General features: G+C 42.0%; 1 protein-coding gene across 1 annotated transcript in view; it reads left to right on the forward strand.

Moving 5' to 3' along the window:
* The window catches only part of AGMO (alkylglycerol monooxygenase), a 157,211-nt gene extending 145,983 nt beyond the window's left edge, over positions 1-11,228 (forward strand). Inside the window, exons 11-13 of the mRNA XM_065399900.1 lie at positions 3,739-3,821; positions 4,763-4,868; positions 11,127-11,228. Coding sequence (XP_065255972.1) covers positions 3,739-3,821; positions 4,763-4,868; positions 11,127-11,228 — 291 coding nt within the window. The remainder of the gene's footprint in view (positions 1-3,738; positions 3,822-4,762; positions 4,869-11,126) is intronic.
* The last annotated feature ends 13,720 nt before the right edge of the window (positions 11,229-24,948 follow it).

Below are 24,948 nucleotides of genomic sequence, written 5' to 3' on the forward strand. Positions count from 1 at the left end.
AAATCTTCACAGGATGCCATCTGAATTTCAGTATTTTCTCCTTCCCCAGTGGTGGGGAGCAAAATCTGCAGTTTAGTTTACAAGCTTGGGTGACATCTTTATTTAGGTCCTCTCTATCTCATGTCAGGTCCATCAAACAGAGGCAAGTGAGGACTAGAGCTAGTCAGAATTTTTCAAGTGAAAAGTGGTTTCATGGAAACCGTTAACATCTTTAAAATTTTCATTTTTTTCCAAAATATTTTCCCTTTGCCTATTGAAAACTATGTGTTGGTAAACAAACAATGTTGATAATAATTTTGATAAAGAAGTCACGAAAAAATTTGAAAAAATGCCTCCATTTGAGCCCTGTGAATTGCAATTAAAAAAAAATCAACCAGCTCTCATGTGGACATCCTCGTATGGTATTCCTGACATTTCAAATCCATAAACAGGGTGAAACTTATTTTTTTTTTCTTTTGGGGAAGCAAAAGTTTATACATCTTTATACATCAGAAAGGAAAAGTAAACACACAAATATATTGACTCTTGATTCTCAGTGTGCTAACAATTCTATTCTTCTTCGAGTGCTTGCTCATGTCCATTCCATGCTTGGTGTGTGTGCACTGCATGCACAGTTCTCAGAGATTTTTCCTTCAGTGGTATCTATTGGGCCGGCTCTAGCGCCCACTGGAGTCACACACATATGTGCCGGTATAAAGGGCACCGCCAGCCCCATGCCCTCTCGGTTCCTTCTTATCTCCTGTGACAGTTGCTGGAACAACACCTCTTGCTGTAGAAAGTCTTCTTTCCCAGTGGTTTGGACTTTCTTTGTTCATATTTGTATAGTTATTGTAGTTAGTGTTACAGTTCTTAGTTAGAGTTACTATATATTGTAGTGTTACTGTCCCTGTCATCAAGGGACTTTTTGCCCCTGGGGCAGGGCATGCCCCTTTCCCCGGACTTCAACCATGTGCCTTGTGCGGCAAGCAGATGCCAGTTAGTGACCTGCACACTAGCTGTCTAAAGTGTCTGGAGGAGCCTGCATTAGAGAGAAGTGCCAGATCTGCAGGGACTTCAAACCCTGCATGAGAACGGATAGAGATATTCGGCTGAAGGCCATTCTTTTTTATGGCAGCGGCCTGATTCTGAGCTATGTTGGACCTGATTTCCAAGGTCATGATCCACCCAATAATGACTGCTCGGGTCTGCGTCAAACTATTGGGTCATGTGGGAGTATGTACCTACATGGTGCAGTATGCAAGGCTACGCCTCAGACTCCTACAGATGTGGCTGGCGTCAGTCTACTCCCCAAGCAGACATTACCTGGACTCAATACTTATGATCCTGCCTCCAGTTCCTTGCTTCGCTGACCTGGTGGAGAAACCCAGGATCCGTAATAGAGGGGGTACTGTTTGCTGCCCCTCAACCATCAGTAACCCTAGTCTTGGATGTGTCAGACCTGGGATGGGGAGCCCACCTCGGCAATCTCAGGGCCTGTGGTCCCAGGAAGAACTCTCCCTGTATATAAGCATCAGGGAACTGAGGGCAGTACGCTTGGCTTGCTAGATGTTCCTTCCCCAGATCTCAGGCAAAGTGGTGCAGGTCTTGATGGACAATGCTGCATCAATGTTTTACATCAATAAGCAGGTAGGGGCTCGATCTTCAGCCCTGTGCTAGGAGGCCCTCTGGCTGTGGGACTTTTGCATGAAACATGCCATTCACCTCGAGATGTCACATTTCCTGTGAGCCTGAAACACACTGGCGGATTGCCTAAGCAAATCCTTTTCCTCTCACCATGAGTGGTCCCTTCACCCGGAGGTCGTCAGTGTCATCTTCCAGAAGTGGGGGCCTCCCCAGGTGGACCTGTTCACCACCACACAGAACAGGAAATGCTATCAGTTCTGTTCATTGCTCAGGCACAGCATGGGTTCCCTCTCCGATGCCTTCCTGGTCTTATGGACAGACCACCTGCTGTACATCTTCCCACCTATCCCCTTGGTTTACAAGGTCCTCCTAAAATCAAATGGAACAAGGTGAGGGTTATCCTGATAGCATTGGTTTGGTGTGTTTCTGGACCTCTCGGTGGCAGCTCCACTTGCACTCCCACTCCAACCGGACTTGAATTAATAAGACCACGGCTGGTTGCTTCACCCAAACCTCACCTCCCTGCACTTGACTGCATGGTTGCTGCATGGCAGACCCCTGAAGAGCAGGCCTGCTCTGATCAAGTTCGACAGGTCTTGCTAGGTAGTATAAAATCTTCGACTAGACCAAGTGGAAACGTTTCACTTTTGGGGCCGCTGAATGGAATCTATCTCCATCCCGATCTTCTCTGAAGTCTATCTTGAACTATCTGCTCAACCTAAAGCATCCAGGTCCGTCTCTCTTGTCTATTAAGGTTCACTTGGCAGCCAGTTCAGTCTTCCACCCTCCAGTGAATGGCAGATCAGTGTTCTCTCATGAGATGATGGTCAGGTTTCTCAAGGTGCTGGAAAGACTCTACCCTCAGGTTCACAAACCAATCTTGACATGGGACTTAAACCTGGTCCTGTCAAGGCTCACGAGGCCTCCCTTCAAGCTGTTAGCATCATGCTCCCTACTACTTCTCTCTTGGAAGGCCACCTTTATTGTGGCAATCACCTCAGCCAGAAGGGTCTCAAAGATCAAAGCCCTGACATCAGAACCCCCTTATACAGTGTTCTTCCACTATAAGGTCCAGCTGTGCCCCCATCTGGCCTTCCTACCAAAGGTGGTATCACAATTCCATAACAATCAGGACATTTTTCTGTCTGTCTTCTTTCCAAAACCTCACAAGACCACTGAAAAACATCAGCATCATATGTTGGATTTTAGGTGGGCCCAGGCCTTTTAGATTGAGAGAATTAAGCCCTTCTGCAGCTCAACGCAACTCTTTGTAGCAGTAGCAGAAAGGATGAGAGATCTGAAAAAAATCTCATTCTGGATAACCGCCTGTATCCAAGCTTGCTACAAGCAGGTGAAGGTTCCGCCTCTGGCCATCATGACCGCTCATTCCACAAGAGTCCAGGCTTCATCAGCAGTGTTCCTCATGCAGGTACCAATCCACCTGAGCTGCAAACTGGTTCATACCTTCACTTCTCACTACGCCATCACCCAACAGGCCTGTGACGATGTGGAAAAACAGTGTTGCAGTCAGCATGTGCATGAGCTCCGAGCCCACCTCCAGCGGTACTGCTTGTGAGTCACCTAGCATGGAATGGACATGAGCAAACACTTGAAGAAGAAAAAACGGTTACTAACCGTCTTCATTTTTTTTAAGCAATATTGTTTTCAACTGCCTGTACCCTCTGGGGAACCATTGCAAAGCTGCAAACACATTATGAACAGGAAAAAGAGCAGGCTGGGCTTAGAAAAAATATTTAGAAAAAATAGCTGTTTGCTTTTGGGTACCAGTATGAAGGGTTCAAATAATTTCAGGGGGGAAACAGTAATGAAAATTTTAAAAAAATATTTTGAAGACTAATCCTATGATAAGAATTATTTTGGGAAAAATCTGATTCTTGTAGCTTCCAAGAAGCAAAAATAAGAACATTTAGGGAGTGGGCTGGAGAATCTGGCACGGGTTTTTTTAAAGTTCAAAATATCAAACTACTTTAAAAGGAAACACTAATGTATAATTGAGAGTGAAAGTTCAGGCTGCTCCAGTGTCATGTTTAGAACCCAATATCCCTTCAGAGAGTTACCCTAAATGAGTAATTTGCCTCTTTGTTGTTTTAACAGACATTATCACAGGTAACTCTTCTCCTGAGGATTGGCTACATTATCCTGACATTGACCTCCATTGGATTCCTTTTGGAGCAAAGGCAAGACATGAAACATTTTCTTTCTTTTCTTGTTTCCTGGCTGTGGAAAAAAAAAGTCCATTGGCTACCACAATCACTTATAAAGTATGGCAACCATTAAAGTATAAAATGACTATAATGTTAATCAAATACTTGCACGTTGCAATGTATGGACCAAATTGTGATGCACTTATAAATAGTATCCAACACCATGAGTTGGACTGTCGGGCTACTCAACATGAGTAAGGACCTAAGAAATAATGGAAAACAACTGTAGAGAGAAATGGTATTCAGCCTGCCTGAAAACTGTGCAACTATTTAAATACATGGTTATGTCTTCATTTAACATTCCAGTGACAATCCTGCTCTGTTTGACATTCAGAGGTAAATACCTTTGATCTTTACACACTAAATTGTTTATTTCAGCACAGGGAAAGAATTTGGCAATGTACAGGAGAAGTTTAGAATTTATGCAGCTAAAATGTGGATGGGTGTAAATAAAGGAAAATTAGAATTGTGTAAAGAGAGGCTCAAATTATTCATTAGGAATTTTTCATAATTTTGCCATGCCCCATTCTTACCCTCACCTCTTGTATAATAAATAATTTACTGCACCAATAGGGATTAATAGGTTACAGCGTTATTCAGAGTGTCCCAGGCAAAAACTACATTAAAATAGAATTAAGATTGAGAGTATATATATATCAGTAATTTAAGGTAGAACACATTACTCAGATATCGAAATGATTCCCAAATCAAGTTTACTAATCCAGGAAATTCAGAGCTAAGGTTTTAAATTGTAAACTTTAAATCAGATTTATAGTGAAAACTCAGTTGCAACTGCATATTACTACAGGATATCATCAGTGCCTTGTTCTGTATTCCTATTTGTCACTGAAGTACTCAACAGATTACATGCAAAGGAGAAAAGACTGAACATTAATTTTAATTCTTATTTCTAGGCCCAAAGCAGCTAGTTTGGAAGTCGTCCGCTGCTCAGTCTTTCTAGCTCTGCACAAACTTAGTTACCTGAAAATATACATTGCTTCCTTGGCATTTACTTACGAGGTAAGATATTTGTTTTTAAGAATGCAGCATGCAATTTGCAGACCCTAGGGACTCTAGATTTTTTTTTTCCTTTTCAGAAAATGAGTCATTTTGCCAATTTAAGATTATGGGTTGCCTTTAGAAGTATATATTTCTGATACATATTTTTGACTGTACAATTGATCAGAATTTGGGAATTTTTTTCTTAGCCTTTTATCATATTTCTCATACATTTTGAGGCTTTACCATAGGAGAAATTGTTAATTGTGGTTGGTACATAATGTATCAAATCAAAAGAAGTCAGAGACAACAATGTGTGTTATCCTGCTAAGTAAAAATAATATATTGCTGGCCATAAACTTCGAAAGAAATACCCTCACGTGCTGCCCAACCTCCAGATTTAATTTATTCCCGGATCTTAATTATTCTGCAGGATTTGACAGCAGCCCAAAGAGGCATGCTCAGTTATCATGGTGTTGAGATTGACTTTGTGTTGCCTGATTTCACACCCTCATTATGACACTTTTGTGTTTACTGTGTATGACTTTTGGTTTCTCTGCACTTGAGTTTCCCAAAATATAGGTGTGTATTTTATATTAAAATGATACTTTTCATATGACTCCAAACTGTACCACATTCTTAAGGAATCGATGGTTAGTTTCCAGATGAGGAGATGTTAGGGTTGTGCAAGTCTGGTTTTATGAATGGTTCACTGCACTATTGAGAGATTGGTTAACAAATAAAGTTTACTTTTGGGTTTGGCTGGATGATGTTCTGAAGGGTCCAATGCAATCATTTGACTGTATGATAGCTTTATGAAGTGCCAAGCAAACATGCAGCAAGCTATTTAGCATAAGTGAGTTATTTAAGAAGAATGCATTAAACATAGTAACTTAGTGTTTTTAATGTAGTGGGGGTTTTAAGAATAACAGTTTCAAATGTCTTTTCCTGAGCAAAAGAAAGTTCCTCTAAAAACTAGGACATATATGTATCTTTTGGTTTAGAAACAGAAAGATCAAAGGCCAGATCCTGAAGTGGTCTAAATTGGCATAGCTCTGTCAGCTTCAGTGGAGTTACACCAATTTACCTCAGTTAAAGATCTGACCCCCAAGACGTTGTTAATCGGGTGTTTCTGAAAATGGTACCAATTCTATTGCCTTTTCCCTGACAGCAGGCAATATCATCATGGAAAAATATATTATTCTAGTGTTCTTGCCCCCTAGCACAGGAAACAATAATTGTTAGACAAAATGTAAAGCTGGTTAGCAAAGTGTCACTATTTACAAATTATTTTGAACTTTTTGGTAATTGTTATATTGGTGTCATAGCCTTGATCAGTGTATGTCAGAGTTAAAGCCCACATTTTATGGATTTCATGATGGCTTTTGTTTTAAGTATGAAGGGCCTAGCATTTGGGGAAAAAAAATGTTAGTGTACATTGAGTAAACTAGTGTAATAGATATATTTTAAACATAGAATTAATTGTCCTGTGTTTATTTTGCTTCCCAAGGTGTGATAGGGCACTCTTAGCAGCTATAAATAGAGCTTTCTGGAAGCCAGGTCTCTGGTCACTTAGAGCACTCAGGGTTAGAGTAGGAGGGAGTTAGGTAGTGAACTGGCTTGGAAAATTAGAAGGGATCACTGGCACGTGTGGAGAAGGGGATGAGGTAATTACCTTACCAGCTGGATAACTGGGAGAAGAAGGCAAGTAGGTAAAAGGCTGAGCCAGGCAGCAAGAGGGGACTCCTGCTAGCTGCTGCTGCTATATTGGTGTTGTACCTGGAGCACAAAGGTGAAACAATCATAAAAAATACTTGGTGAAGGTTGTCTGGTGGACTATGTATGCTGTTTAGTCACCAGGGGGACATACCAGCCTGGATAGAAAGCTGACTAGATCATCGGGCTCAACGGGTAGTGATCAATGGCTCTATGTCTAGTTGGCAGCCAGTATCAAGCGGAGTGCCCCAAGGGTCGGTCCTGGGGCCGTTTTTTTTCAATATCTTCATTAATGATCTTGAGGATGGCGTGGATTGCACTCTCAGCAAGTTTGCAGATGACACTAAACTGGGAGGAGTGGTAGATACGCTGGAGGGTAGGGACAGGATACAGGACCTAGACAAATTAGAGGATTGGGCCCAAAGAAACCTGATGAGGTTCAACAAGGACAAGTGCAGAGTCCTGTACTTAGGACGCAAGAATCCCATGCACTGCTACAGACTAGGGACCGAGTGGCTGGGCAGCAGTTCTGCAGAAAAGGACCTAGGGGTTACTGTGGACGAGAAGCTGGATATGAGTCAACAGTGTGCTCTTGTTGCCAAGAAGGCTAATGGCATTTTGGGCTGTATAAGTAGGGGCATTGCCAGCAGATCGAGGGACGTGATTATTCCACTCTATTCGGCATTGGTGAGGCCTCATCTGGAGTACTGTGTCCAGTTTTGGGCCCCACACTACAAGAAGGATGTGGAAAAATTGGAAAGAGTCCAGTGGAGGGCAACAAAAATGATTAGGGGGCTGGAGCACATGACTTATGAGGAAAAGCTGAGGGAACTGGGATTATTTAGTCTGCAGAAGAGAAGAATGAGGGGGGATTTGATAGCTGCTTTCAACTACCTGAGGGGGGGTTCCAAAGAGGATGGATCTAGACTGTTCTGAGTGGTAGCAGATGACAGAACAAGGAGTAATGGTCTCAAGTTGCAGTGGGGGAGGTTTAGGTTGGCTATTAGGAAAAACTTCTTCACTAGGAGCGTGGTGAAGCACTGGAATGGGTTACCTAGGGAGGTGGTGGAATCTCCTTCCTTAGAGGTTTTTAAGGTCAGGCTTGACAAAGCCCTGGCTGGGATGATTTAGTTGGGGATTAGGTCCTGCTTTGAGCAGGGGGTTGGACTAGATGACCTCCTGAGGTCCCTTCCAACCCTGATATTCTATGATTCTATGACCCACTTACAAATGTCAGGTCAGCTTGCTCCAGTCCTGTGCCTACCAGATGTCTCCACCTTCTAGTGCCCAAATAGTGACTTCAGACTCTCTCCCTGCAGCCCCCTCTGCTATAAACTTCCTTGCTTTATGCTAACCAGCTTGTTCCTGCTGAGCTGGGCTTCATGATCAGTTAAGCCTGTCTCTCCCTCCAGGTGCAGTTAGGTAACAAAATTGGCCTCTTAGGCACACATTAACCCATTCAGGGCTTGAGTGGGGTACATGCCCTATCACACAAGGGTTATCATCTGATTTGAAATACACATGCAACTCAATGGGAGTTATATGAATATAACCTTGACTTATGTGAATATTTGACTTATCATTCTCCCAGGCAAGTATGTGTTTGTGTGTGTGTGTCTGTGTCTGTGTAAAAATATAAGTAAGATAAGGTTCAGGGAAAACAACAAATATTCATAGTCTTTGTTTCCAGGACATTGTCCTGATTAGTTCTGAAGTAATTTTATGGTTTCCTACTTTATTGTGTAAAAATATGCAATAAATAAAATGCAATTATTTTCTCTTAATATTAAATTTAAAAAAAAATCCATTTTGTTTCTTATTCTTTTCTTAATTGGTTTTCTTCATTAAAGTATTGACTCCCTTCAGTCTCTGACTGCTTCTGTAACTCTTTTCCCCTTCCTTTCTCTCTTCCCTCTTCTCTTTTTGGTTATTTCTTTCTTCTTTCTTCAGTCTTTTTCTCTCTTTTCCTCATATTGGCCTTCCCATTTGATTGCTTCCCTGGTCCCTTTTCTTTTTGTCTCCCTTCTTATTTTGTACTGTCTGGCTAGTCATCATTTGTAGTATCATTGGTAGTTTTCTTTGAAAATATCGCAAGAGCAAGTGTCATCCAAGTAATTTGCCAGCGGACAGACCAGAATATGAAACAGCAGATGTAGTTTCTTAAAGTTAATATAGGGCTTGTAAATTGCCAAGCTGATAGCACTGGACACATCAAGTCCTCCGTTTACTACAGAACAGGTACACTATGGGTATGTCTACACTGCAATTCAACACTCGAGGCTGACCTCTGTCAGCTGACTCAGGCTCCTGGGGCTTGGCTGCAGGTCTGTAAAATTGCAGAGTAGGTATTATGCTCAGGCTGGAGCCTGGGATCTGGGGACCTCCCCCATTGCGGGGTCCCAGAGCTTTGGCTCCAGCCCAAGCCTGAGCATCTATACTACAGTTTTCTAGTCCCTCAGCCCAAGCACCACAAGCCCGAGTCAGCTGACGTGCACCAGGCACAGATGTTTTACTTCAGTGTAGACACCCCAAAGATATGGCACGGTTCCTCATGTTGCCCTTCAAGGGTGCCATATCTAGAAGGTTTACCTTCGTGGGTAAGAAGATATTTTATTCTACCTTCACATTCAGTTTCTGGACTCCCTGCTGGGACTGTTAACAAAGGATGGTAATTTGTGATAGTGGGTTTTATGATGCAATCACCCAAAAAGAAGGACTGAGATCACCAACTCATGCAAAAAAGCTGTCAAACAGATTTCAGATGGTAATAGTTTCTGGTTGTTACTAATCTGGGTGAATTTGAAACCAGTGACCCAAAGGTGAAAAATTTAGACAACTTTTCCCAGAATCCCTCAGATCCTGAGGTTAGGGCTAAGGGAGATCAATCAAAACTACTCACTTAACCTAGTTATACATGTACAATGATATATTGTGACACACACAAACATTAATCTGTCTAGTATGTGAAATGATTATCCTTACTTCTGCCACCTTTGTCCTTGCAATTTTTCATCTGCTCATCTACACATCCCTTTTTCCCTTGCTCTCTCACACACAGACACCAGTCTTATTCACCACTTGAGACAGACATTAGTTCAATCATTTTCATTCACTCTTTTTAATCTGAAGTACACATACACACACACTCTTTCTCATTCTCTACTTTCCCACATCTAATATACCCGTTGCAAAATGTATTTGTGTACCAGTTATAGATTTTTGTGTGGTGGTAGTTTAAATTTCTCTTACTCCAACTTCTGTTAACTCACTTTGTTGATATATGTATGTTGTCTTTTTGGATACTGATTTAGGAAAATAAAGAAAACTAGTGTAAATTGCAATATGTATGATGACAATATTCTGTGCACCTAGAATGTAGTGGCTAATTCTGTCCCAGAGTTCATAAGTCTATGGTGCTCATTGGACCAGTTCTGTGGCAGATTCTGTTTGCCATGCACTATCCTGAATCATTTGAAATGTGCTTGGGTAAGTATAAACCTTATTCATATTTATTCTCTTGTAGTCAGATACGCATTACACAAAAACTATGAGTTTCTGCCTGAAATGTGTCAGATTCGTGAGATTTTAGAGTGGTCAAGAGGTGGATCACAAACTGGAACAAGTATCAATTCCTCATTGCCAGATTGTTCTCTTCTGCTTTATCATTACAACTTCATGTTTGTTTTCCTTTATATATATATCCTTTATGACTTAACACACATCCCCACACCCAGGCTCCCCTTATGCCCTTGTTAGAGACTGATTGTGTCTTTTAGGCATAGACATGTGCTGGGGTGGTGCAGAACCATTCTGCCTCAGAGATAGACTAGATGGTCACTTATTGGCATGCACTTTGCCTTCTGGCATTCTCAAGTGTGCAGTAGGTGAACGCATCTTCTGGGTGATCAACCAGCTCTTCTGGCCAGTGCATGGGGGAGAAGAATGATAGAATCATAGGACTGGAAGGGACCTCGAGAGGTCATCTAGTCCAGTCCCCTGCACTCGTGGCAGGACTAAGTATTATCTCTAGACCATTCCTGACAGGTGTTTGTCTAATCTTCTCTTAAAAATCTCCAATGATGGAGATTCCACAACCTCCCTCGGCAATTTATTCCAGTGCTTAACCACCCTGACAGAAAGTTTTTCCTAATGTCCAACCTAAACCTCCCTTTCTGCAATTTAAGCCCATTGCTTCTGGTCCTATCCTCAGAGGTTAAGAAGAAACCGTTTTTCTCCCTCTTCCTTGTAACAACCTTTTACATACTTGAAAACTGTTATCATGTCCCCACTCAGTCTTCTCTTTTCCAGACTAAACAAACCCATTTTTTTCAATCTTCCCTCATAGGTCATGTTTTCTAGACCTTTAATCATTTTTGTTGCTCTTCTCTGGACTCTCTCCAGTTTGTCCACATCCTTCCTGAACTGTGACGCCCAGAACTGGACACAATACTCCAGTTGAGGCCTACTCAGGGTAGAGTAGAGCAGAAGAATTACCTCTCGTGTCTTGCTTACAACACTCCTGCTAATACATCTCAGAATGATGTTCGCTTTTTTTTGCAACAGAAACATGTCCCTTCCTTTCCATCACTCTCCACCTGCCTTGGGGAAGCTGTGTGTATCTGGCGGAGCAGGAAGGAAGCATCCCTTGTTCTTCCCAGAGAGTAAGAGCTACAGTTCAGGCAGGCCCTTATACAGACCGAGTAAGGGAGGTTACTTTGTGAATGTCATCGGCCTACCTGCATAAGAGCTAAACAGAATCTGACCCTAGTATTTTCTATATTCATATTCTATATTCAGCAGTGATTTTAAATAAACCATTATACATGTAAATGAATGATGTTTGGTATTGGCACTGCTCCCAGGGTATTTGAAGGAGTAATTGCAGTAATATTTCAATGATTAGACGATGTTGAAGTTATAATGGATGCTAATTTAATTTGGGTTAGGGACCTTAAAGAACATATTGAAAAACTTAGGCAAGTTTTTCTGTGAGCAAGTTACACCTAATAGAAATTAAAGTCAAAATTTGGTCCAACTGAAGCTGTCTGTATTAGACTTGAGCTGAGTAAAGAGGTCTTAAATGATCTACATTAAATTAAAGTAATACTGAAATGCTCACTCCACATTTTAAGGTAGCCTGACTGTGTTTTATTGGGATCATTTGAGCCATTGACGCAAAACTTGCCCATTAATAGCTGTGTAAAACCTCTGACCATGCCCAGTGTGAATGGGATGTTTTCAGAAGGCTGAACATACTGACTGATGTAAGTGCTCATACAGTTAATGATGAGCTCTGTGCTTCCCTGCAAACAACCTGACTATGGAGGGCTTTATTAGCTCTTATAGATACAAAATATTGGTAACAAAGCCTTGAGATAGGAGGCCATGCTTTTAAATTTTAAGAAACTCTGGCTATGTCTACACTGCGGATTGCACACCACACCAGAGAGTTGCGCTTTAACTGCCCAGTGTGGGTGCTGCTGGCACAAGCTAAAAGGTGCCTAATTCACATTAACATACTGGGTCAGTTTCTGTTGGTGAAAGAGACTTGCTTTTGAGCTCCACAGAGATCTTCTTCCTTGTCTCTTACCAACAGAAGTTGAGCCAATAAAAGATATTACCTCACCCACCTTGTGTTTCTCATATCCTGGGGCCAACATGGCTACAACAACATTGCAAACAACACTTTTAAAATAAAGTATTTCTGTTTTCTTTTCAATTTGACTCTGGCATGGGTTGTATGAGGATTAAAGAAAAATCAGAGTTTTGGAAGGTATGTAAAACCTCATGTTTCAGGGCATAAGCCAGCTTCTAACTAATGAAGGCTAGAGAGAAACTTCCTTGTGGTCAGCTTATTCCACAACTAACCTCTGCAGCATCTTTCTAGCATCTTCTTTAGAAGCAGCTGGTGCTGAATGCTGTTGGAGACAGCATTCTGAACTAGATGGACCACTACTCTGATCTAGTGTGCAATTCCTGTGTTTCTAAATAGTATATTAATGAATTTGTCTGGATAAAAATATAGAGTGGATATATATTTAAAAGTTCTGCTTTGCACTGTACTCCTTACCTTATAGCAGTCCCTCTGAATGTGATGTATTACCATGCTGCTGACTTGCGACTTCTTACATCATGCAGAGACTTGCTGTTACCTCACTTGTTTGTTAATGCAATTTACCAGCCTTAGAACGGAGACTTATGACCATTGACTTAAAACAAACCTTTACTCACAAGGAATTATTTCCACATCAACCTTAGTTTTCTGCTCTGTGGAATTTTTGCTCTGCCCCTCATTATGATCATCTGTGCCACATTTCAAAATGCAGTACATCTCATATTTGGCTTCCATTAGGTTGAATGCTCCATACCCTGGGCTGTGATTTATGACTTCAGCATTTATGCAGTCTCCATGCACTAACAAGGTAGGCTGGTGCATATGAAATATATTTTTAAAATGAAGGTGGAAGGAGGAGGGATGGGAGGAAACCCTACAGCCTCATGATAAAAAGCCTTGTCAACACATATGGAGCTAAACAAACACAAGTTGTAATCTTTATTTTATATGTTAGCTTTGCTCATAAAAGTCTGCCATAGTGTGTCGTGAGCATTCAGTGGACTGAACTTTTAATATTCTTGACAACTGCCCTAAGAGGAATAATGTCCCTTAGAAAAAGTCACAGTTAAACCTGGCAGTAGATTAAGTTAGTTTCCATTTAGGTGTGACAGCAGAGTCATTACTGGTTTTAGCCTGAGCCAATGTGTGAGTCGGCTTCACCACCATCAACTAAAGACTATGATGTATGGTTCCAGATGCTCTGGCCAATTGACCGTAAAATTGCTCCGCGTTTCTGGCAGAGCAGCCAAGCTGGAGCTTTTTAAAATCTCCACTCCCCAAGCTCAACACCCTCCCTCCTTCCCCCCTCCGCTTAAAAGCTCCTCATTATTCTTCCTCTGCCCCCTGATCTTAGCAAAAAGAAAAACTTCTGGAACCAATTAGAAATGTCTGCACTTGATGAGATTTGCACGTGAGTTTGGAATTGCGAGGCTTTGATAGTGTCAGGCAACAGCTGCAGTTTCAGGTGGTAAAATCTTGGAAGGAATTTTCCAGGGTTTATTTACAATCATCAAATAAAATAAAAATCAAGACAAGTTGGAGACCATCTAATGTGCCATTAAAATGAGGTTGAAATTGGATTATATATTTATTTCATCTGAAAAAAGTAAACCCGTGGTTTATTATCAGGATCTTTTCAATTACCTTACAATCAAGACTGTGTCAAGTGGTTGTAATAAACTGCAAAATATGACCTGCCTGCCATAGGTTTAGCTGTAAAAGAAGCATCTGCTATTACTTTTGTCACTTTAATTGCTTGACAAGTTAAGGAGATAGTCAGGGCTAATAGAAATCAGAAACTTAGTATAAAAATTGAAAAAAAGTAGATTCTTCCCTGTTGTCAAATATAATGGGGGGAGGGAGAGGAATGAGAAACACTTGAAGATATAAATGCTATCGACATACATTTAAAAATGATGTATTTTACTTTTAATTACTCTAATATATGTGAAAACCATTATTAGTAAGGTTGATGGTACCTTTCTATTTGTGAGCTGGATTTAACCCAAGACAGTTAGTGGTTGACTGATGCCCTTATGTACAGTTAAGTTTATGAAGTCAATAGCCATGGAAAAGGGGGTTATTGAAGTACAGTTATCCTCTTAAAAGTGTCTCTGAAAAAATGACATTGTGGAGTCTCACCATTTATTCTCTTGATAATTTCTCTTTCAGATTTGCTTGGTTTATAAATCAAAGAATGATTTTTCTAATTGTTGGCCAGTTCTGAAAGTCAAGCAGTATTTCCTTTCTCCCTCTTAAAACACAGAAGTAATAAAGATTTGGCAATCAGCACTTAGGCCTCAGTTGTACTACTGCCTCTACACAGGTGGAGCCTTGCACCTGTACAGATACACTAGCAAGACTGAAGCCTTGGCTGACAATTTTGCTGTGGATGCACAAATCCGTTTTGTCCTTCCACAGGTGTATTGATTCTGAAGCCCTGAAGCTAGTAGATAAATGCCAGGACATGTTTTTAAGTTTTCTGTTTTTGTTTCTTTTTGCCTAATTTCCCAATATATTTTTTAATGAAAACTTGATTACTGATGTTTTTCTGTTCTATGAAAACTATTTTGGGTAAAAAAAATTGCCGAAAAAAAATTGATTTTTTATTAAAAAAAAATTAACCAAAATGTTTGTTTTGGTTGAAAAGCTATTTTTAATCATAAAAAAAATCACCTCCACAAACTATTTCAACCAGCTCTATTGTGCATTAGCAGTACTTCTTTGAGTCAGTAAAGGAAGCATTTGTTTCTCACACTGGGAACAGATATGTTGAAGTAAGAAGTTGCCTGTTTTATTTTATTTAAATATATAAACACAAAAAGATTGTTTCTCTCAGGCTTTAGCTGCCTATGACAGGTACTTTAAAAATGCAGTCCAATTAAGTCTAAAATAGCAGTAGCAAAACAACAACCTTTCTGAAAGCGAGTCCACCAACAGAGACAGCACGGGGGGGAGAGGGGGGTTTGCAGGGACTATAGCCACCCCAAAATTTGCCTTAGCCACCCCGTAGCAGCTGCTGCTGCTCTCCAGCCACTGATCTCTGAAGGGAGAGTGGAGAGAGCAGAAGCTGCTGGCCAGGCACCCAGCTCCAGCAGTACGCTTGGGTGGGGGGTCTGGGGTGCCCAAAAGCAGCCCCTGGCATGTGTCCCTGCCCACTGTCCAGGGCAGGTGAAGGGTCCGGGACTCCTCACAGTGGCCTGGACTGACCCGCTCCAGCCTGGGCTCCTGCCCACCACCCTTCACAGTTGCTGCTCCCCGAGGGCTCTGCCATGCCGGGTCCCCCTGCCCAGGCAGCTTTCACCAGCTGCGAGCAGCCAGCACCCTGCAGTGCCCGGCTCTGGCTTCTGGTCTCCGACCTGGCACAGAAAGGGGAAGGGCCATGGAGGAGACGGGGCCTCGTGGCGAGTGTGGGCACAACTGCCCCAATTTTCTGTCTGGCTCACCTCAGCCCCCCACCAGGAAGAGGCTGGCATCGCCCAAACTGAAATTTCCTTATCTCAGCTTCCCAAAACCATCATTTTCTCCAAGTTAAAACCTATACCTGAACCCCACAAAGCATGAACTCACATCCCTAAAGGTCCTTTGTGTTATGCCCAAAAAGCATGATCTGTTTTGGGCCCGGCAGGAGTGCATTTCAAAATCAAGGCCCTCTCAGATGGTGCCCTGCCAACAGCATCTTCTCTCATGTGCGAATGGAGCTCCACAGCACATGCTGTGGCAGACCTCACCAGAGTTCCAGAGTCATTTGGGGAGCAGGACAGTCTCTCAAGTAGGCAGATCGCAGGCCATTGTGGACTCCATAGGTCAGAACCAACAGATAATCAGTGCAGATTCAGGCGCATTGGTGTCATACTCACGTTGAGACACTGCTTAATGATCATGCTATTGCCCTCTGCATTTTCTTCAGTTTTAGAGTTGATATAAACTGCAATGCCATATAAAGATTTTTGCAGTACTCTAATCTGTAAGTGACAAAGGCATTAATGCGAATGAAATATATTTACCCCAAAAAGGAGTCACTGCTGCTATCTGATTGTCTTACTGCCAACCTGCCATCCTGCTCTGGATTGTGTCTCAGCTAGCTCATGCTCATTCACACCCCAGTCACACCTGTAAATGGAGGGAGACACTTGACTGTCATTCCTGGGTTGAACAAAATAGACCTGAGTGTCATCAGCATAGATATTTATTTAAATATTGAAAGTACTGCCCAAAGGCCTCTTCATTACCTCTTCTAACAGCAGCCAACACAAATTAAGTGGGAAGGATGATCTCGGGAGCAATCTTGTAGCACTCTACAAGAGCTCTGAGGCAGAAAAGCCTTGGTGACTTTCCAAGACAAAAATAACAAAGCCATTGCAAAGTAGCTCCATTTACTCCCACACAGGTCCTCAAGCAAGTTAACAGAACTTCCTGTTCAGCAGTATCAAAGGCAGCCAATAGATCTATCAGTATCAGTCTAGATCCTTAGCTAGCACCTTGGTAAGGTTATCAATCAGTATAGTCTCCATGCCATAACCAGGTCTGAAGCTGGCCAAGGGGTTCTGAGGCATCTAGATACGCTGAAAGTTATCATACATCAACCTTGTACATAATTTTAACCAAAAATGGAAGGTTGGAAGCAGTTGACCAGATTGTCAGCATCAAGTCATAGTTTTTTTATCAAATGTGCTACATATGCTTCCTTAAGAGTGCTTAGCTCTGCCATAATTAAAGGAGACACTGAAAACCTCTATCACCAAAGGAGCCAACACTTCCCTACTGGCCTTCCCAAGTTCATCTATAGAACAAAGTTCTCCCAATATATCCAGAGCCCTCAGTGAAGAACATTGGGCTTAAACTCAAGCAGATTAGACTTTCCCCTGTCCTCTCAAGATCATGTTCTGCCATCAGAGATGCAGCTAACTTGGTCTGAATTTTCTCCTCAAAACAACAAGATGTTTCCTCACAACCGAATGTTTGAATCACCCCCCAGGAGAAGACAGCCTTGATTACGCTGACTGTTCTCCACATGTAATAAAGCAAGATTTTGCTGATGCTGGACACAATGAATCATGACAGTTTTGAGATACTCTAGATGTCCTTTCCTCGTGATTAGATGAAGAAAACTTCAGTGTGAAAGGGAGAAATGCAAATTTAGGTCACTTCATTGTATCTGGCTCTTGCAAAGATGTGTAAGGGGAGAGGGTGGGGCAAGAAGCCTCCTGCCACACTGTGACCCAAGGATCTCTTAATGCCAACTGGCAAGAGTGTGCAGAGACCTTATAAAAATCTCATGATCTTAGTATGTACATTCAGGTTCACCAAAGAATGTCATGTGAGGTCTCAAATGAAAGCCAGTGTCACACTGAGCATCAATATTGTTGCGAAATGTATGTACAGATACTATTTAAGGAGTTTGTATATACACCAAAAATATGTTCTTACAGTCTGTATCAAGGCATTAGTCACCAGCAAAGGTGGAAAACAGATTTTCTGTCAGACAAGAGATGTTTAGCCATCTATCTATTCACATGTAAATTGAGAATTGTCTCATTCACAGTGGGTCTCCTAGCACCTATCTGAACTGAATGCACATGAAGGATTGTAAGAAAGAAGCTAATAGGAAGAGAAACAAAGTGTGCGGAGAGGAACTTATCTTGAAGTACAAATCAAACATTTGCTTGAGTATATTTGGGGGGATAAAGGGGATGCCTAGGAACCCTCCATGGAGGAATAAAAAGGACAGTGTTTTGGCTTCATGCTGGAGAGAACTTTGAGTGAGATAAACTTCTTTAGACAAGAGACTAAAGAGAGTAACTTGTTAGTTAAGTTCAGTCTCTAGAAAGCATGTTATTTTGGTTTATATATAACCATTTGTTTCAAGGATTCTTACTATTACTTGAATCTCTGTTCTTTGATAAACTTATGCTTGTTTAAACTATATATATCTAAGTGCCATGGGATTAGGCAAAGTGCTTATTTTGAGTTGAATCTGAGGGTACGTCTATACTTACCTCCAGGTTCGGCGGTAAGCAATCGATCTTCTGGGATCGATTTATCGCGTCTTGTCTAGACGCGATAAATCGATCCCGGAAGTGCTCGCCGTCGACACCAGTACTCCTGCTCCGCGAGAGGAGTACGCGGAGTCGACAGGGGAGCCTGCCTGCCGCGTGTGGACCCGCGGTAAGTACCTTGTAGTTCGAACTAAGATACTTCGACTTCAGCTACGTTATTCACGTAGCTGAAGTTGCGTATCTTAGTTCGAACTGGGGGGTTAGTGTGGACCAGCCCTTAGATGGTGATATGTACTGTTTCTTTGGGAACCGCAGGCCCAGGGCCAGCTCCAGGCACCAGCCGACCAAGCACGTGCTTGGGGTGGCACCTGGTAAGAGGCAGCCAATCTTGGGGTGGTGGGGGGGCGCTCAGGGTTTTTTTGGGGGGGGGGTCGGTCGGGCGGCGCTGGGAGTGGGGTGGGTTGTTTTTGTTTCGGCAGCTGGGCGCGTGGGGGGTGTTGGGGGGTGGGATTCGGCAGCGGCGCTCCGCGGGGGGGAGGGGTGTTCGGCAGCGCGGCTCGGCGGTGTTTGGCAGCGCTTGGTGGGAGGTGTGTGTGGCGGCGGGGGGGGGTTCAGCAGCACTGCGCTCCGCGGTGGGGGGGGTGTTGGGCTGCACGGCACTCCGCGGGGGACTGGGGGGTTCAGCGGCACTCCATGGGGGGGGGTGTTCAGCAGCGCTCGGTGGGGGGGTTCGGCGGCACGGCGTTCGGCGGCGCTCCGCGGGGGGGCGGTGTTCAGCTGCGCGGCGCTCCGCGGGGGGCTGGGGGGTTCGGCTGGGGGGTTCGGCGGCGTGGCGCTCTGCGGGGGTTGGCGTCGCGGTGCTGAGGGGGTGTGTTATGGTGGCGCTATGGAGGGCGGCACTCTTTTTTTTTGCTTGGGGCAGCCAAAAAGTTAGAGCCAGCCCTGGCAGGCCTGGTAATTCTGTGAGTGTTCAGTGGATAAAGGGGCTGGACACTGCAGGGTACATTCTGAGTATTTGGGAGTCGGTGTATGCTTGTCACCACCTGTACAGAGAGCAAGGTAGTACTTGTGCTGCCAGAGGTTGTTAGTTACAAGGAGATGATCTACAGCAGGCATGGACAAGACTGCTTCACGCTACGGGCAGGTAGTGATGAGATGCCTCACAACCCTGGGAAGCATCAGACACCCATGCGCAATTCTCCTTTTACAGCAACCAGCAAATCTGGGTGGCCACCTTAGGTGTGTTCCCTGTATGGGTCTGACCTTATAGGCTAGTGTGGCTCTTCATATGGCAACAAGCCACAGCAGAGCACTCATATAGTATCAACACCCAAGTTTAGAAGAAGATTGTTTGGGGGAGGTGGGTTAAAATACTTCCACAACATAGTGTATATTTTACCTACAAGGATAACAATTGATAGTTGCTAGTAATTACATTCTTCTAATCAAAAAAGATATGTCCATTAGGTTGTTACTGAAAATGCAGATGACATCTTAGACACAATGGGAATGACTCCCCTTTTAAATTATTTGCCTAAGAGCACCACCTGAAATAACCATCGAGTTTGAAAGGTGTTTCATGACATCTGGTCAGCTGCATTCTGATTTCTAACCAGCTAAATGCCTCTTGTCTAAAGTGGGCAATGGATCGATCGGCTAGAATCAAGCTGTTGTACTTTCTGTGATTAATTTTATGTATTGCCTTGCCATGTTTGTCATTCCTTTCCTGGAGATCTGTTTGATATGATGTTTAGAGTCAGGAAACATAAAGAAAACAACAATGCTATATTTATTTTTGTGTTTTGAATATTACGCAAGGAAGAAAGAATGTTTAAAAGGGTTTCCTTTTCTTGTCAATGCCAAATAAAAATTGCCTGATGAAAGAAGATTAGCAAATGTTGTGTTTAACAACTGGTTCCCAAGCACAGAATACATAAAACACTTTGTATGTTTAAAAGTTGGAAATAGGTGTTTTGAGGGGGAAAGAATATACAAAGCCCTAGTTATTTACTGATACCTCACTTGAGACAAAACAATGGAATCACCCCCCATGGAGTTTGAGAGTGATCCCATCTGTCCTGACAGAATTGGTTTGGTTTATCTTCATGTGGAGCCTGTGTAATGCTTAGATTAGATTGTTTATTTTGCTGATTGAGTGCTAATATACAGTTGGAAATGCTCGGTTCTATATTGGAAATTTTAGGTTTTATGGAGAAGAGGATGCTATATTTTATCTTTAGCTATTACCTGAATTTGCTGCACATCTGCATATGACTATAAATCCCTGGCATGGATTCGTTTTTTCCCCACTGTTGGCTTCAGAATGTTGGCTACAGAAAACAGGAAGAGATTAAGTAACAATAAAAAATGGCAGTTAAATGTGTGATTTAATAATAAATAGAAAAGAAAAGAAAGGATACATTTTTCTTTCTCTCTCCCTTTTCTCCTTTGCCTACAAATAATCTAGTTAGATTGTAAAACCTTTGGGGCAGAATTGTGTCGTCTTGCATGTATGAAAAATGCCTATCACACTTGCAGTGCTATATAAATAATGAGCAGTAATCATCATCATAGTTAAATTCCACAAACTGCTTGTCTTTTGAATTTATTTTATTATTACCTTGTGTGGGTGAATACCCACTTTGAAATCTTATGCTCCAATATGTCTGTTAGTCTGTAAGGTGCCACAGGACTCTCTGTCGCTTCTTACAGATCCAGACTAACACGGCTACCCCTCTGATTATTACCTGAACACTCAAATGTGGCCCACCAAATGATTGCTAGGTTTAGAAAGACTTGACCTCCTTTTATCCACATGGATGGTTTTATTTTTGTTTTTTTAATTTTCTGTGGGTTTTAACTAAGTACACTATTACATACAAGGCAAGATTTGGTTCTGGATCTACCTCCACCTCTGACATAGATTCGTTAGGTCAAATTCACTACTGGTGTTAATGGGTTCCCCAGTGACATTTCCAATTATAGACAATTAATTGGTTCGTTTGTGTTATTAGTGCATGTTATAGAATCTTGCCTCAGAGCAAGCCCCACATGCACAGAAGCGGTGTTGCTGCAGTGCCCTCTTTTTCATCCCAGTTCCATGATGGTCTGCTGTTTCCATGGCTTGCCTTGTGGAGTGGTCACCTCTCAGTCCATTCCCCTTCTGGGGTTAACAGAAAAGTCCCAAAATAAGAAAACCCAAGTCTAGTGACCTCTACATTCATCCCTCAAACTCCACTCTTGATACCTGTACCTCCTCTCTTGCTCTGGGGAAGAAGTAGGAGAACCTGGGCTCACCCTCTCTTCTGGGTTCCAGCCAGCGACCTTGGTTTACGTGGCTAAGGACTGTGCCTTCAGTTCCTCCACCCTGGACTGCTCCTTCCTTTGTTCTGCCGGTTGATGTCTTCACTGGGTCTGCAAACTCTGCTAGCCTTGCCTTGCATTTGTGGTTCCTCACAATTTCTTTTTTGCCAGCTATGGAGGTTGGTGGCACTTCCTGCCCCTCTTGAAGCATCTGGGAAATTGGGATTTTCTCCCAAACACTACTTATTCCCAGGCCCATTTTCCCGTCTTTGAATATCTCTTCCATCTTTGTAGATGAGACCTACCAAAAACTTGAAGGGGCCATGTCATGTGACAGGGATGGGCTGACCTAGGTTGCACTACCCTTAAGGGGGCAGGTTGCCCCTTCACTGTGTCACTTAAAGCCAAATTTACAAAGAGCCAGTTGTTTAATTGGATCTGCTAAATCATGAATCAGAGGGAGGGACTCATATACCATAGATTAATCTATCAGGTAGAATAATATCTTGGCAGGGAATTATTGTCAGGCCACAGTTTCAAATACTTAAGAATTATGGAATAAGCAGATAGAGTAATGGATTGTAAAGCCAGCAGGGACCTTTGTGATCATCTAGTCTGACCTCCCGATAAAACAGGGCATAGCACGTCCCCAAAAATATTTCCTATAGCATATCTTTTAGAAAAAAACATTCAATCTTGATTGAAAAATTGCCAGTGATGGAGAATCAACTACCCCTTGGTAAATTGTTCTAATGGTTAATTATTCTCACCATTAAAAGTTTATGCCTTACTTCCAGCCTGAATTTATTTAGCTTCAACTTCCACCAGTTGGATCATGTGATACCTTTCTCTGCTAGATTTGAGAGCGTGTTATTAAATATTTGTTTCCCTTGTAGATACTTATAGACTGTTGTCAAGTCACCCCTTAACCTACTCTTGTTAAGGTAAATACATTGAGCTCCTTGAGTTTATCACTCTGAGATAGATATTGCTGCAACTACTGAATAAAATCTCCCCAAATTCCTAAATTCACAAGAATTGCAGAGTCTAGAGCTGGAAAAAGATAGAAAGTATTTTTTGGTAAGTTTAAATGTATAAAAATCATTTTTAAAAAACCCACAAGTTTTTGAAGTATTTCATTTTTTCCACTTTCTCTTACCTTCTCCTCCCTTTTTTGCATTTCCTTCCCCAACCCCCCCCCCCCCCCACCCTACCCCCACCACCCCACACACTTTTCTTTCATGTTACCTCTGGAAATGGAATTTTAAAAAGAGAGAGAAAGTGGCAGAGAGGACTGAATTTTTCAGTCTTCATTGAAAAACTGGAAAAGTTCAAAAACCATAACTTTACATTTGAAGAATAGGTCATTTTAATTGAAAAACTTTTGAATAGAAATGTTCAACCATTTGTAGTAGAGACAGAGAGGTTCACCTGAAGATATATGCTGGGATCAAATGGCCAAAACACCTCCAACATACTATGATCCACTGAGTTATTGTTACCCTCTTGGGGCCTCTGTGAGAAGCAGTAGAGTCATGCCAGTACATTGTCTTACCCATATGTCAGTGGTCTGAATTGGCCAAGTCAAGATCCACACCCTGTCATGGTCAAGTTCCAATGCTCTGTGCACCCTTCCTATTTAACTTTGGTAACTAGGAGAAAGATCCCACTGAATATTTGCCCTCATTGTCAGCAAGTGATATAATGGTCTGACCATGAGAACCAAGAATTTTCCCATTAGTAGTGAGGAAATGGGTCTAGTAATATTTCTTACGTTAAACTCATGGTAGTTATGTAAAAAAAATATTTTCAAGCTGAACGACAACCCTCAGCATTGGCAAGACTTCAGAGACTGAAATCCTAATCAGTTTTTCTCAGTTGGTGATTGCCAGCATACTTAGCATGCTACTGAGCACCAGGAGAAGTAATACATTGATATGAAAAGGTATGTGCAGGGAGGTGTGAAACCTTCTACACTTGACTTTCTTGGAAACAGTTTTGGAAGGAGATAGCCAAGATTTCTTGATCCATAGTTCCACCACTTATTCTTGGAGTTTTTAGTACATCTTATAGCGCATGACTAATCCAAGTAGAACTGTCAATTTTGCCCTGAAAACTAGAGTCTAATTTATAGCTCTATTTGAAAAATTGGTTCTTCTTTAAGAGTAGCGTATTTTGCTACTGTCAGAAAGGAATGGTTGATTGCCTGGTCTTCCTAAGATTACAAAGTGCCATGACATATTGGAGGTCAAGAGTTATCCATTTTCCTTTTTATAACTCACTGTAAAATGAATATCCCCATGTCTCCAATCTCTCTCAGCTTTCAAGATCACCCATTTATTATTTGTTTTTTGAATTTTGGGCCTTATAATATCATCCCTACTAATGTCTAGTAAAATTTTACTCATGAAGTAATCCCTTGAAATCAATGGGATGACTCATAGAGTTAAGCACTTCTCTATGTAAGCCTGAACCAACTCCTATTAAAGACCATGGAAAGATTCTCACTGACTTGAACAGGAGGTGGATGAAACCCTATGAGGGAATCAGGCTCTGTGTATTTGGTGCACTACCAGTGGTGAATTGTGCAAAATAAACAACCAGAAAAGCAAACAATAACATGATATACACCTCTACCTCAATATAACGCTGTCCTCGAGAGCCAAAAAAATCTTACCACATTATAGGTGAATCCGCATTATATCAAACTTGCTTTGATCCGCCGGAGTGCGCACCCCCCCACCCCCCACCCCCCCCGCGTTATATCAGAATTTGTGTTATATCGGGTCACGTTATATCGGGGTAGAGGTGTATTTTCATAAAATATTTTTTTCCATGCTATCATTCCCTTAACCTGTGGTGTTCTACTTTAGCCCCTTAGAGGAAGATAGTTTTGTCTTCAATTTTGTTATATAATCTTATGCAATCTTAACGAGGTTTTCAAGTGTCTTGCTGTAGTAATTATAGCCTACTCTGTATTTAAGCATTTACTAATTTCCAAGTTCTTATAATAATTGCAATTATATTATTCCTATAAAATGCACGCCTATATGACTCACATCTGTTCCTCCCAGGGATGATTATAATAACTAGCCATTATATACTATTTTTCATCAGTAGATCTAACACTAAAGGCCAGCAGGCCCAACTCCTGGCTAAAGGAGATTTAGGAAAGTGAAAAACAGAATCTTTAGTGGATCCAGGTTTATTTTTTTGGCTTTGTAAAATATCTCCGGCTTTCAGGACCTATTAGTGTCAAATAAAAATCAAAAGCATCAGATTGCAAAACTAACAAAAATTATAGCTGTGAAAACAGCATGCAACCAAAACTGGTCTGCTTTCTTGGCTTGTCCACATGAACCCTCCCCAATCAGTTACTTCACCCTCTGCTGTTATATTTTGATCCCTGTATGGATGAAATTACATGGTCTTCATGATTTTAGTTTGCTTTCTGCTGTGCAGTAATCTG

This window comes from Emys orbicularis, chromosome 2, assembly GCF_028017835.1.
Source record: "Emys orbicularis isolate rEmyOrb1 chromosome 2, rEmyOrb1.hap1, whole genome shotgun sequence".
In the NCBI taxonomy this organism is placed as follows: domain Eukaryota; kingdom Metazoa; phylum Chordata; order Testudines; family Emydidae; genus Emys; species Emys orbicularis.